Source organism: Eucyclogobius newberryi, unplaced genomic scaffold (genome assembly GCF_026437365.1).
Source record: "Eucyclogobius newberryi isolate DKJ021-1_F unplaced genomic scaffold, fEucNew1.0.hap1 SCAF_11, whole genome shotgun sequence".
Classification (NCBI taxonomy): domain Eukaryota; kingdom Metazoa; phylum Chordata; class Actinopteri; order Gobiiformes; family Gobiidae; genus Eucyclogobius; species Eucyclogobius newberryi.
In genome coordinates, this window is record NW_027315735.1 from 22,986,504 (window position 1) to 23,000,875 (window position 14,372).

General features: G+C 39.3%; 1 protein-coding gene across 1 annotated transcript; it reads left to right on the forward strand.

Moving 5' to 3' along the window:
- Nucleotides 1-429: 429 nt before the first annotated feature.
- On the forward strand, nt 430-14,091 carry atp10b (ATPase phospholipid transporting 10B). The gene is made up of 21 exons (XM_072438847.1): nt 430-899; nt 2,830-3,034; nt 3,668-3,753; nt 3,937-4,043; nt 5,003-5,134; nt 5,316-5,443; nt 6,119-6,371; nt 6,677-6,864; nt 7,742-7,882; nt 8,203-8,719; nt 8,897-8,988; nt 9,057-9,183; nt 9,489-9,673; nt 10,514-10,781; nt 11,897-11,973; nt 12,057-12,182; nt 12,265-12,465; nt 12,547-12,627; nt 12,882-12,986; nt 13,058-13,233; nt 13,560-14,091. Exons 1-21 carry the CDS (start codon nt 490-492, stop codon nt 13,804-13,806), a joined length of 3,852 nt encoding a protein of 1,283 aa, XP_072294948.1. The 5' UTR covers nt 430-489; the 3' UTR covers nt 13,807-14,091.
- Nucleotides 14,092-14,372: the final 281 nt, after the last annotated feature.

A 14,372-nucleotide genomic window follows, 5' to 3' on the forward strand; every position in this document is an offset into this window, starting at 1 on the left:
TAGTCTGTATCACAATTAAATGTGATTGTGTTGAGGTTATAAAGGTAGAAATACTTGAAAATGTGAAAACATGACAGTGAAATGTAAACCACTCATACAAAAGGTAAAGCCTAGACTACCTAACTCTGAGAGGCTACTGTAATATTGTTTTTTTTTATTACATTGTTATTATTTTAGATCTGACCAGTCTAGCATATATAGTAGCCCTTTCTACTGTTCAAAGTAGTAGTTCAAAGAAGCACTCAGATGAACTTTTCTTTGTGATGGACACTTTTCCAGTCTCTTGAGAACCTCGCAGCCTCTTTGACAGGAATGCAAACACACCTGTCAAAGGAGGAGGCGGGGCTTAGTGTGCTGTCTAGTTTTAAAGCTGGTTTTAGGCCCGACACACTCATTCAAACAAACCAAAACGTGGGAAGTCAAGGATTTTACAGACAATGCAACAAAAGATTGACTAAAAATATTACAAAAAAAGGAATTGGAGCCACTATGCCCATGATGAGCCCATTGGCCCTACTTAGGGATGCTTGGCGAGGTCAAAAGGCACGGGACAAGGATTTGCGTAACCTGGTGTCCAACTTGCCTTATGAAGGACTGGACAAATGGAAACAACCAAATCGACACTTCCCTGGCAATGGCATCAAGACAACCAAATACACCGCCCTCTTGTTCTTGCCCATGAATCTCTTTGAGCAGTTTCATCGCCTGGCAAACTTGTATTTTGTGGGTTTGGCCATTTTGAACTTTGTGCCTGTGGTCCAAGCATTCAAGCCTGAAGTTGCCGTGATTCCCATTGCTGTGATCATGTCTCTGACGGCCATAAAAGACGCTTGGGAGGACTTCAGGAGGTACCAGTCGGACAAGAAGCTCAACGCCATGCCCTGCTTCGTGTACAGCAGGTAAACCGTGCAGTGACTTGTACTATTATGGTCACTCACTGTAAACGGCAGTGGCACATCTGTGCTTGTAGTCATCAGTGTGTGAATATGGGCCCTGTGTTTAACTGCCTCTGCGATTTAACACCACGTGGGAATAAATGTACATAGAAATAGACAGTGTGTGGGAGATTGTTACTATATAAAAGAGACCCTCAACATAGTCTTCCGCTGCCTCTCACGGTGAGAACTTAAACGAAAACATTGTTGCTGCTTTGCATAAATTCCAACTAAATGAGTGGTACATTATTGCCTTACTGTTCGGTTAAAATTACTGATTTTTCTTTTTAAATATTAATATGCGTTTCAGATTTTCTACTAATTATTAAACTTATTAAATTGAGACACTTAATTCTGTGTCTTTGAAAATCTGAAATAAAATGTGTAGCTGAAGTTGCCTTGTTACAGCTATCATCCTTGGGCAGTGTTTAAGACAAAAAGGGTTAAAGTGACTGGATATATATATATATATATATATATATAAACACACACACACACACACACACATGTACGCACTTATGATTATTACATTATTAAACAGTCTGTATGGGAATTCTCCGGCTTATTTTCATTAAGAATCTTCCTGTCATTCTGAACTGACAACATGAGGAATGCCGTCGGATCAGTGGCTTCCCAGTCATTCATTACATTTAAATTTGCACATTCCCAACACCTGTGTGGCGTCTTCACACACCTGAGAGGAGTGTATCTTAAACCTTTGTAAAGCCACTCAGAAAAATGTCTATAGGTCATGAAGCTTAGAGACAAAGAAATCTTGACTATTCATTAAAGATACTCAGTCCATTGTTTTGTATTTTTCTTCATGTTTCTTTAAGTGTAGCTTATTGAAAGCAGTTTTATTTAAACACATAAACAAAGTATACGTTCTCAACAAATGAGAGGAGTAATTACAATTAAGTCTTAAATTTGAGGTTTTTTAAATTAAACAACTCAAAAAGCTATATTTGGGTGAGTGAGAGAGTAAGTTAAAATATGTGAATGAATATTTTTATAGTTATACTGTGGTTGTCTAAAAGTAAGAAATCAAACTTTCACCAAAAAGGATCTTAAATCAGGGAGACTTGTCTGCTTTGTTGTAAAGACAGTAGTTTACATAGACAAGTCTGCTCTTTAGATAACGTGCTGTCTTGATGAAAAGTGTGATGTCTGGAGATAATAGACTCAATCGCACAAATACATCTTACTACATGAAGCAGAGCCAGTTCCCACACTCTTAGTCAAACAAACGTTTGAAGATTACATTACTTATATCAAGGCCTATGTGTAATAAATCTAAATGTGGCATGTCGGATGATTTCCAAGACTGAGAAGTAGTTAGAGTTATTAAATCGTTGTCAACACAATCTAAAGAAGGTGAAATGTCATAACCTCCAGCAGTGTTCAGCAGGTGTGGCATTTGCATGTTGAGTCTGGGAGGACCTGATCTTGTAGGACAACATACTTCCAGCTCTTTGTCTACAGTTGTTGTTCCATGCTCAAACATAATATGGGCCACCAGTTAAGCACACGAGAGTCATAAAAGAGTCAACATTCAATTTGCTTTGTCATCTATTAACAATCTATCTTCTTTTATCTTTAGTTGTGGAAAGCTCCCCCTATTTAATTATTTTTTGTGGTTTTTTGTGTGTTTTGAGTGTGTTTTGAGTGTATTGCGTATTACCAATATTGTATATAATGTTATACCAGTGGCTCTAAAACATGTAAAAACCATGTATAAAGAAAAAACATTGATAGATTTGTCTCTAAATTCAACAAACTACAGGATTTTGATATTGGTTAACATTTCCAGCAATTAAAGAATTCCAATAGATACACATAAGCTAGTGATTTGGAAAATAGAAAAAAATATGTTTGTCTTGTTTTGTGCTTTCAGGAAAAAAAAGTGTTTTGTTGAGAAGCGTTGGAAGGATGTGAGAGTGGGGGACTTTTTAAAGGTTGAGTCCAATGACATTGTCCCTGCGGACCTCCTGCTCCTGTACACGTCCGATCCAAGCGGAGTGTGCCACATCGAGACGTCCAACCTGGACGGAGAGACCAACCTGAAGCAGAGGAGCGCCGTGCCCGGTGTCTGCATCACAGTGAGTATCTAGGACGCAAAGGTCTTTCAAACACTTATATTCAGGCATTCATTCAATTAGAAGGGCAGCTAACATGTTATAGCAGATTTAAATTGTTTTTCTTTTTGATTTTATATAGGTTGTTTTATCATTGTTCATTGTTTTATGTTGCACCGAATCACCAAAGCAAGTTCTGATGTTTGTGAATTCTACTCATTAGCAATGGCAATGAACCTTTTAATGATTCTGATTCTGGTAAACTGTTGCACCCCTGAATGAAAGAATTGTTTTAGGTGACTACTGGACTCTAAATTTATACAAACAAAATAATGAAAAATAGTTATTGTTCAATGCTAAGTACCTGAAAAAAGCTCAAAATGTCTTTAAGCATCTGAGTAGGAGCAGGACACAAACTCTTTAAAACTCTCTACAGCGCTAAATGCCCAGCCCTGTCTTTATTTGGATTGCCACCTAAAGAACTAACAACAGACCGTGCATGCCTTAAGGATGACGCTGTTTTCTTTACATGAATGTGTTTGACTACTGTTGTTTGGTGCATTGTTTCATCTGTCAGGTTCAGCTGCTTTTTAAAACAGTTTTTTTTACAACTTCCCAATCTACCTCCCTTAACATTTGGCCTCTGCTTCCATTTAGGATCCTGAATTTGAACCTGAATCTTTTACTGGCATCATAGTCTGTGAAAAACCCAACAACAATCTTAACCACTTCAAATGCTACGTGTAAGTATCTGTTTCAGTGCACTGCTGCTTAGCTCACAGGTAAATTGTATTAGACTATCATTGATTTTCCAGACTTTCTAACTTTTGCTACCCTGGCGTGCTAATGTCCTAAAGCTCATAAGAATTGATTAACCCGTGATGTATCCACCTGGCAGTACAATGAAAGTGTCACATTTGCTGCAGAGAGAATGTGGAGAAGGAAAAGGTTGGAGCTGGAATTACGAATCTGCTGCTGAGAGGCTGCACAGTGAGGAACACAGACTGTGCAGTTGGTTTTGTGGTGTATGCAGGTAGGCCAATGCTGTTCAAAAGTAGTTCCATGTCACCGTTTTTTGTGCCTCAAATAATTGACACAATTGCATACAAAATGGGTGATGGTGTAATATGAAAGGATGTGCCAATTACATGAGCATTAAACAACTCCATGTGTTTAACACGTTTTAATGCACAACGAAGAATCTTTGTTTCTCCGCGAAGTGCGTTAAAAACTGTTTATACCAGTGAGAATTTCAATGCTAACTGCTGCATGCCTTATTTTTGAATAACCGCACAGGTAGTTCCGGCTGCAACTAATCACATTCGATATCACAAAAACAAATAACTGCTGTGAGAAAGGGACTAGCTTCAACTAGAACAGAGATAAGGACAGGAAACAGACTGCAAATAGTTTAACCAATTAACCAATTGATGATAACAGTTTGTGGGACCATGGTATACACGGATTGAACAACCTCCTTTCTTAACGCACAGTCGTTTAATACGTTTATTACTGGGATTCAGATGACATAATACACATGATTGATAACTAAAATTAACTTAAATGCAGACTTTTCTTGTAACTCAAACAGTGAATGAGTCTAGTCGCTGATAGAATTCATCAGATTAAACATTTGGGGAATTTACCCATTAGGTTGGAAACATTCTAAAATCTGAAAACCACCAATACCACAGCCACAAACTGAAATATTTCACTTGTGAATCTCTAATGCCTGTTTACTGTTTGTGAATGTCTGAGATATTTCAGTTGTTATTTCTGTGTTTTATATGAAGCTAGTCCCCTAACAGATGTTGAGCATTTGTTTACCCGGTGCTATGGTGATGGCCACCGTGCAGTTATATAGAATGTGATCTAACTGTTGGCGAAAATACTTGTGCGTTAAACAAAATGAATGCATGGCAATTAGCATTGAGATATTTGGTCTGTTCCTAGCAATTTTCACAATTTGGATGTTTTGCCACCTTACTTTAGGCCGTGAAACCAAGTCAATGCTCAACAACAATGGGCCTAGATACAAGCGCAGCAGACTGGAGCGGAGACTTAACATAGACGTTTTTTTCTGCATGCTTCTGCTCTTCACAATGTGCATAATTGGGTCACTAGGTAAGTCATTGACAACCATTTTTTCTCGTTTTTATGTCTACATTCAAAACTATATTCTGCCCGTTGTATATTTAGAAATACTCAGTGAAACAAACAGGAGACAGGTGACAAGGCGACGGTGTGCTTAGCTGTGGTCATGTGGCTCAGCTGGTGTGATTAATCCCAGTCCTTTCACACACAGGGCATTACTTATGGCTGGAGGCGATGCCCAGCGTGCCCCTGTACCTCGTCCCACAGAGCGATGGCCACCTGGACAGCCCCAGTCTGTCCAGTTTCTACAAGTTCTTCAGCATGATCATACTTTTACAGGTACTTGGCTTAAGGCATGAAAAGAAAAATGTTTTGGTCTTAAATTACTTCATTATAGTACCAACATGACATTATAGGTTAGCAAGCAAGGGAAATAACTTTAAATAGTTAGTTTTTTGTGATCCATTCTCAGCCGAATAGCTCTACTCTTTGCCCCAATTTCTAAGTGCTTCCTGCACTAATTGTGACTAGTCGACAATGAAAATTAGTTGTAGTTGTATTTTGATCATCGTAATCGTTATCTGGACTATACAGACTCTATAACACACACAAACAGTCCTTTTATGACAAAGACAGCAGAATTCTTCAATCATAAGACCCTTACCCGGTGACAAGCCGGCCCCTGTCCAGGGTGTACCCCGCCTAAGGCCCAAAGTCACTGGGATAGGCTACAGTCACTTACCGCTTGTTCCCCTTAGGGAATGAATACGATAAGAGTATAAACAATTTAAAATGTTCTTAGATTATTCACCTTATTTGTAAATAATGTCTCAATGCACAATAGAAATAATAAATACAATATTTGCTGACTAGTTGAGTACTAAAATAATTGTTAGTTACAGCCCCACTGTCTAATATGTCAAACAGACCCATTACCAAAATAAACACATTTGTATGTTTGTATCTTTAATATTTTTTTTTTTGTTTGTTTAATCCCAATACTTCATTTCCCAGATTTTAATTCCCATTTCCCTCTATGTGTCCATCGAACTGGTGAAGATTGGTCAGATTTTTTTCATCACAAATGACCTAGATTTGTATGATGAAGAGTCAGACACTACAATACAGTGCAAAGCCTTGAACATCACAGAGGACTTGGGACAGATCCAGTACATCTTTTCTGACAAGACGGGAACGCTCACTGAAAACAAGATGGTGTTTCGCAGATGCTCTATTATGGGAACTGAGTATCCACACAAGGAGAATGGTAGGGTTTTATAGGTAATGTTTGTAAAATATCACATCAACACAACAATACAAAAAAAATACTCATCAGTTAAATGTAGCTATTGGTGAAAAGTGTGTTTACATCAGAGAATAATTTCAAACATATTGCATTGCAGTCATTGCAAGTGTGGTTAAATGAGTCAAATACAAACATTAACAATCATTTGAAATGATCTCTTGTACAGATCATAAGCAAAATAAACTTTGCCCTGATTGTGAAATGCACATTTTTTTCAGCCATTTGCAGAGGATAATATTGTGTTATGTTCTTGCATGTTTTTACAGCTGTCCGTTTAGCTGTTATTAACAAGCCGGATGAAGATGAAGATGTTCTCTTCAGCCAGACCTCTCTGTCCACAAAACCGGGCTGGTCTCTGGATTCTGAGGCATCCAGCTCTCAAGAAAAGAAAAGCGAGAGAAGTTGCAGAGGCAAAGGCAAAGCCCACAGTGATGTCGCCTTCAGCAGTCCACTGGTAAGTACAGAAACATACACCATTAAACCCATAGTGAGATTTCATGTTAAATACCATTTTGCTCATACATTGCAAGTTTCTTTTTTCTTCATTTTTTTCTATTCATGAAACAACACAATAAGAACACATAACGAGACACAAAGAGACAGCATACAGATAATATAAATATCTAAATTGTTTTAAATTTCAATTACAATGTTCAGCCCTTAATGGTTGGTTGAGATTGTGTCATCCATTTATTATTGATGGCCTTTTCCCCTGCAGCTAGAAAAATGTTCCAGAGGTATCCATTTACTGGGTCCATGAAAGGTGTTTTGAGGCGCAAAATACATTCCTGAAATCGAGTGGGATGGTGAAGTCAAAAACTCTGTAGCGCTTTATCCATCTCAGTACAATATTTCTGACAGTCCCAAAAACTGTTTTTTAATCCAGTAGCTTGTTACTTTCAATATTTAATATAAACCTGCCTCATTGGCTTGTTTCCATGCAGTGCAGACGGCAAAGCTGCTGGGTACACATCCATTTTGGCTCTGCATCTCCTCGGTGACGGGACATATTGTCACGCCGGGACATCGTTTGGCTCTGGCCACTGACACTGTAAACGCACACTACATTTTAGACACGACTGTCTTCATATACAGTTCACTAGCTCCAAGTCTATTTTTGTCCCCGGGGCAAAGACTGGCAGCCTGGAGAAAAACAAGAGGGGAGAGGAAAGAAGCTTTTTTCAACAAGGTTTCAGCAGGTGCTCAACCTGAATTTAGGTTTAATGTGCAAAGCCTTGTCACATCTTTGTGACTAGCAATGTAATGAGCAAATACAAAATTGTATATCCTGATGCTGTTGTTTAATAAAGTCATTACCTCCATTTAAATAGGAAACTGAGGTTATCCCAGACCAAAAGCTCCTCCGGCAGATCAGGAGGGCAGAGAGGATAGATGCCTACCTGGACTTTTTTCTGGCTCTCGCCATTTGCAACACTGTGGTGGTTTCCATGGCAACAGGGAAGAGACTGAGGGTGAGTGCTCGGCTTCTGTAGATGAAGTAGAAATGGAGGACACACGAGAGGAGAGATGCACCGAGTATCTCTCGGTTACAGACAAAACAGGACAAAGTATGAATTATTATTTCGATGTAATCATCTCACACACAGTAAACAATTGTGATTTAATAGATGAATAAACTATTGGCAAGATAAGCAGCTCTTTTTGAGTTAATCCGATTGTAATTTTATTTTAAACCCAATTTACAAAATTGTCTACATTGTGATTAAAAAACAAAACAGGGCCCAAATGTTTTGTTTAACTCTAGGGCCGCAATGCTCTTTGTCTGTTTCAGAGCCCCGGGTTTATACAGAGCAGTCAGTCTAATCCATTAGACACTTGGTCAAGTTTGGTGAAAAGGGCTGGTTCAGTCCGTGAGACTCTGAGTACATGGGCTGGTCTAAGGCATCGCACAACTTCGGAGGCCTCAGACATGGGTCTGACTGTACAGGGGCTGTCTGGGGAACCCACTGGGCCACAGACATGTTCCCTCCATGTCCCACCACAGGGCACTACCCCGGCTGTGCACGCAGATAATCTCTGCTACGAGGCAGAGAGTCCAGACGAGGCTGCCTTAGTGCATGCAGCTAAGGCATATGGCTTCATCCTTCTGTCCCGGACCCCTGACAGTGTCATGGTGCGGCTCCCATCTGGAGCACAGCTCAGGTTTGAGGTGCTGGACACCTTGACCTTTGACTCTAACAGGAAAAGGATGTCTGTGTTGGTGAGACACCCCATCTCCAGGCAGTACATCCTATATACTAAAGGCGCAGATTATGCAATTATGGAGCTTCTTGGGACACCTTATGGTGGTAGGTCTATTTGTTTTATTTTAGTTGTATTATGTGCTGCCCTTGTCCGTTTTTTATTATTATGTTTTTGCTTTCACAAAGTGAGTTATTTTTGGTGATTGGTTAACATGTAATCAATGAAGCTAATGTGTTGACCTTACATTAACTTGTTTATGTTACACTTTTACAATATTACAGATAAACGGCAGAAGGCTATAGCATCAGACACTCAACAACATCTAGACTGCTATGCTAAAGAGGGCCTGCGCACGCTCTGCATCACAAAAAAGGTGACTGATGTCTCCTGTGTATTCATTGGTCTGCTTAGCTCTGCCTTAATGCTGTGTTTCTGCTGCAGGTGGTGAGTGACAGTGAGTATGAGAGCTGGGCAGTGACGAGAAAACAAGCTCTTGCTGCTATGGACAACAGAGAGCAGCTCATCATGGAATCTGCTGTACAGATTGAAACCAACCTCTGTCTGCTGGGTAAAATAAATTGTCTCATGCAACACTTTGTGTGCATGTGAGTGTGCATGTGAGTGCATGGACATATTTATCACATTATTTTCTGCTCACTAAAATCTGTATGCAAGCTCCATTCTTGGGGCTCTGCCTCCATTATGGGGAGATATAGATAAATGTAGGTTAAGGTTTTGGTTAATGTTTGGCTAATCTGATTAGGAGTCAGTCTCCAGGAAATTAATGAAAATCAATGTTATGTCCCCAAATAGTTCTGAAAACCAAAATGAGTGTGTGTGATGGGAGTGACAGGGGTTTCTCCGGTGGCACAGGGGCGACAGGCGTGGAGGACCGTCTGCAGGACAGCGTCCCAGACACTATCATAGCTCTGCGGGAGGCGGGCATCCAAGTGTGGGTGCTGACGGGAGACAAGCCTGAGACAGCTGTCAACATCGGCTATGCCTGCAGGCTGCTGGAGCAGGAGGACCTGGTGATTAACATGAGCTGCACAAACAAGGTGAGGAGACCCATTCTGGCACTGGGACTCTTAAACGCTCCATCATAGAGTCAAATATTACACAGAACAACATATAAAACAAAACAATAATCTCCAACTCCAAACAATCCAAGGCCCAATCCTCTTTAACACATTCAGAGAGCAGCTTTTGGAGCACAGGGGCGGCCATGTTCCCTTCAGGCTGTTCATGATGATGAATGAAGCCAGCTAGCACCAACACAATAACTAATGCTTTGATATCTAATTAGGAGTCTAATATCCAACTCTCAAAGGAAATTCCACCTCTACCATGTCACATAACAGGAATGTATTGGCGATGCACTATTTTTACCAGGATAACTTGATTACATGGGGAAAACTGGTCCGTGGGGTTGCACTCCTACAGTCGTTACTCTGCTGTAGCCAATTACATGCAGTTGCAAGTGATGGAGCTAGAATGACACCCAAGATGTTTGCCTTTGGAACAGAGGCTATATTAAAGGCAATTTTGAGTAAAACGGCACTGGCCAAAAGATCAGTCAATTCGTTCACATGTGTTAAGGAATTCAGCCATATTTTTAATTATGAACCAAAATACTAACCCAAATACAGAGACCACATATTAGTTTATATTTTGAAGATTTACCATGATGAGATGCCCATGTTTTTGACTTTTGAAAAGAGCAGTAAATATATTTACATTTCATTACAATGAATTGTAGACTACGGGTCTTTTGTTTTATTTACACTACTTTATACTACAGGCTTTTTGGATATTTTACTTTTATTTACACTACTTTAGACCATAGGCCTTTTTTGATATTTTAGTTTTATTTAAACTACTTTCTTTTGTTTTCCCAGGTCAGTTGCACATCCATCCTGGAATGTACTCTGGAGGAAGTCAGGAGATACCGCAACGATCCTCGTAATGTCGACACAACACTGGACATTTCCCTGGTGATCGACGGACGTACTTTGACCATGATGATGTCTCCGGACCTACGAGAGCGCTTTGTGGATCTGGCCAAACACTGCCGCTCGGTGCTGTGTTGTAGAGTCACGCCGCTGCAGAAGAGTCAAGTGGTGAAGCTGATCAGAGAGAAACTCAAGGTCATGACTCTCGCAGTGGGTAAGATGCACAGACGTCATTACTGTTAGAAAGGCTTCTACTGTCATCTTTAGCACTTAGGATGTATTAATGTCTTTCTTCCATGGGAACATTAGCAATATTCCCTCTTGATAACATTCTTCCTAAGAAATGTCCAAAATTAAAAATCCGTAAATCAATTATTGAATGCATTAGTTTAAAATTGAACTGGCCGTCTTTGCTGTTTAATTGTCAGATTTCAGATTTGTTGACCTGATTTATGGTTCATATTGCTGTAATTACTGGACCAATCCACATGAAACAAAAAAGTGCATCTTCTCTATCATAGAATTTCTTTTTCACAGTAACTTCAGAAAGTGGTGCCATCATTCAACCAAACTTGACATGATTGTTGAGAGTTGAAAGGCCTTTAAGCCACAAGATTATAATAGCAAGTATGTGGAGTCAATCCCTAACAAATAATGATACATTTCAACATTTTCTGTTTGGATATTTCTTTCGAAAACAGTGCATCTTTCGTAGAGTTTTGTAGGTCCCTGTCCTCCATCTGAAATCATGACATCTTCAAATACTAACATGTTTGCAACCTATTTGTTATTTGATGCTATTCAGTGACAGGATGTTTGTATGTCTGTATCAGTTATACTGTATGGTGTGTTCAGGAGAAATATCTAAATGAAAATCCACTTTCATCACTCTTCATCTATATTTTTGTCTCAGTTTGTGCTGCAAACTTGACATTAGATTAAAGGCCCTATTATGTTAAAGACCAACTTAACATTGAAATACTTACATGTTGTTCAACTTCAGTCCAAATTTGAGACTGAATAATTTATACACATTGTTTTAATATGAGTTTCTTTGCTAAAACATATGTGTCATAAGAGTTATCGGAGGCTTTCAGTTTACTCTTTGCAAAGTAATGTTTTGAACATAATGTGTTTTGTTGCAATCAAAATAGTATTCCTTCCCTTCTTGATAAAATCCACTAGACATTATTTTCATTAATAATATATAAGATAGTAACAAAACTAAAATATATATATTTGTTTTTGCAATTGAACCTTGCATGTTTTATTTAATGTGATTAGAACTGAAAACAAACTATAAAACATCCCAACATGCCTTGATCTCAGGTGATGGTGCTAATGACGTCAACATGATTCAAGCGGCTGACATTGGTGTGGGAATATCTGGTCAGGAGGGGATGCAGGTCAGACTGGACACTTTAAAGATATCAAGTTCTTCTCCTTTTTTCATATCATCTTCCAAACGCTTTTCTTTTGTCACCCACAGGCGGTCATGGCCAGTGACTTTGCTATTTCCCGCTTCAAGCACTTAAAAAAACTTCTTCTGGTTCACGGACACTGGTGCTACAGTCGACTAGCGAACATGATAATTTATTTCTTCTACAAAAATGCGGTTGGATTTGTTACTGATGCTTCAGAACACCTTGTAAATTGTGTCTGTGCTACTGTGTAAAACAATTTTTGTGTTGTTTTAGGCCAATGTCAACTTGCTATTTTGGTACCAGTTCTTCTGTGGCTTCACCGCTAATTCAGTGATTGACCACTGGCTGATGATTTTCTTCAATCTTTTCTTCACCTCGGTCCCACCCGTTATGTTTGGCATTATGGACAAAGATGTGTCTGCAGAGATGCTGATGGGTCTCCCTGAACTGTACAGAACTGGACAGGGTAAAGGGGTCAGTCACACATTAAAATTAAATATATATGTTTATCTCAAGGTTGCTTTGGATGTTATTATGTACTTTATTTGTCTCCAGGAATACAGCTTCTTAACATTTTGGATTTCAATGCTTGATGCTTTTTACCAGAGTCTAGTGGCCTTTTTCATCCCATACTATGTGAGTAAGGAAGTTGCATCTTCAATATGTGAACAAGTGATGAAACATTGTATTGTTTGTATATTTGAATGGGTAAAGTGCATGTTAATGAACATACATGATGTAAACGCTGTAAACGCTACTTCCCATCTGTGGTCCCGCATTTGCTCTCACAAACAAACACATTCTTTCATTCATTCATTCATTCATTCATTCATCCACCAGCATACATGGACATGGAGGCAACATATACTCAACTCTTGTTTTCTCTTTAGACTTACAGAGGTTCTGACATAGATATTTATGCCTTTGGAACTCCCTTGAACACAATTTCGCTGTTTACCATCTTGCTTCACCTGTCAATCGAGATCAAAGCATGGGTGAGTTTTTTACAGACAGAAAAGGAGATTGGCATGTATTTCGTGCTATTTAATGTTTTTTTTCCTTCCAGACATTTGTGCATGCAGTTATCATCCTGGGAAGTGTGTTATTGTACTTCATTGTGACACTGGCATATGGCGTCATGTTCCTCAACAACAGCGGCTACTGGAATCTCCAGGCCCAGATGGTTGACCCCATGTTCTACCTGGTCTGTTGCATCTCCACTGTTGTAGCACTACTGCCAAGGTATTACAATTATGTCACTACAATACATATGTTAATAAGTTATTTTGATATGTTTGAAATTGTTAATATTTAAGTCCAACAGAATTTGCTCAAATTATACATTATGTGTTGAATGTAAAAATGTGTTAACGCAACTTAATTTGTTCAGATTCTCTGCCTGTGATGCAAAGATTTCAGATAATAAAATAATTTGAATTGTGAAGGTCATAGAGGATTGCATTCTTCCACTCTCAAAGAACTGATATTTAGTGGGAATGCTGCGATTTAAATCAAGAGCTGCATATTTTTCTCTGGCCTAGTTTTTCACTACCCTCTTTTTCCCCCAGGTACCTGTTTCACGTGCTGAAGAACTCTATCGCCCCCTCCCCGATTGTTCAGGCCCGGCATTTGGACACACTGGAGTCCTCCACACGGGACAACTGGATTAAGGAGTGGAGAAGCTTCAGGGGTGGGGTGCTGGACAAAACCTTGGACGTGTCTATCCCACCCTCTCCCTCACTGGAGAGCACTGATGATGACTCTATTATGGAAGATGAGCACACACTCAACGTGATGACAGAGAATCATCTATGAGAGTCTATGAGAAGAAAACATACGGCACTAATGGACAAGGCTGAATTTATCTAATTTATTGAAAACAGTGGGAGCAACATTTGTTACAGCGTTTTGTCTCTGGTTTTCTCACGTCTCAAGAACGCTTTGTTGATTGTCCTGATTAACCTGTTTAGAATTGAGCCGAGCAGGAAAGCAGATCACTGCACCATCAGGCTGTGACGTTCCCACACAAGTGACACAGCTTCCCATTCAAAATCTTGCTTTCACCATGACTGTCACAGACATGAGCTTAAAACAATAAATGTGAATAAATAAAGCCTGAATATGCTTACCAGAAATTGAAACACACATACAAATGGTCTGACATAGTAAAAAAATCTAAAGTGTGTCCTATGCAAATGCAAAAGCATCTCTGGCCTCCATCATTTTACAGCAGCAATGGTTATATAAGACCCCACAGACTTCACTAAGATCACTGGCGTCCTCTAGTGTCAAAATCTAACAACTGCACAAAGGTCAAATGGGACGGAGCAAATCAGCAACACTTGAATTGAAACGCATTTGAAGACACATCAACTACATTG

Bases quoted from the DNA above. Each gene is read 5' to 3' on its own strand.
- atp10b (XM_072438847.1), top strand. From the start codon at position 490: ATGCCCATGATGAGCCCATTGGCCCTACTTAGGGATGCTTGGCGAGGT. The intron at 5,135-5,315 runs GTAAGTCATTGA...TTTCACACACAG, and splicing joins GTGCATAATTGGGTCACTAG to GGCATTACTTATGGCTGGAG. The intron at 12,466-12,546 runs GTCAGTCACACA...ATTTGTCTCCAG, and splicing joins GAACTGGACAGGGTAAAGGG to GAATACAGCTTCTTAACATT.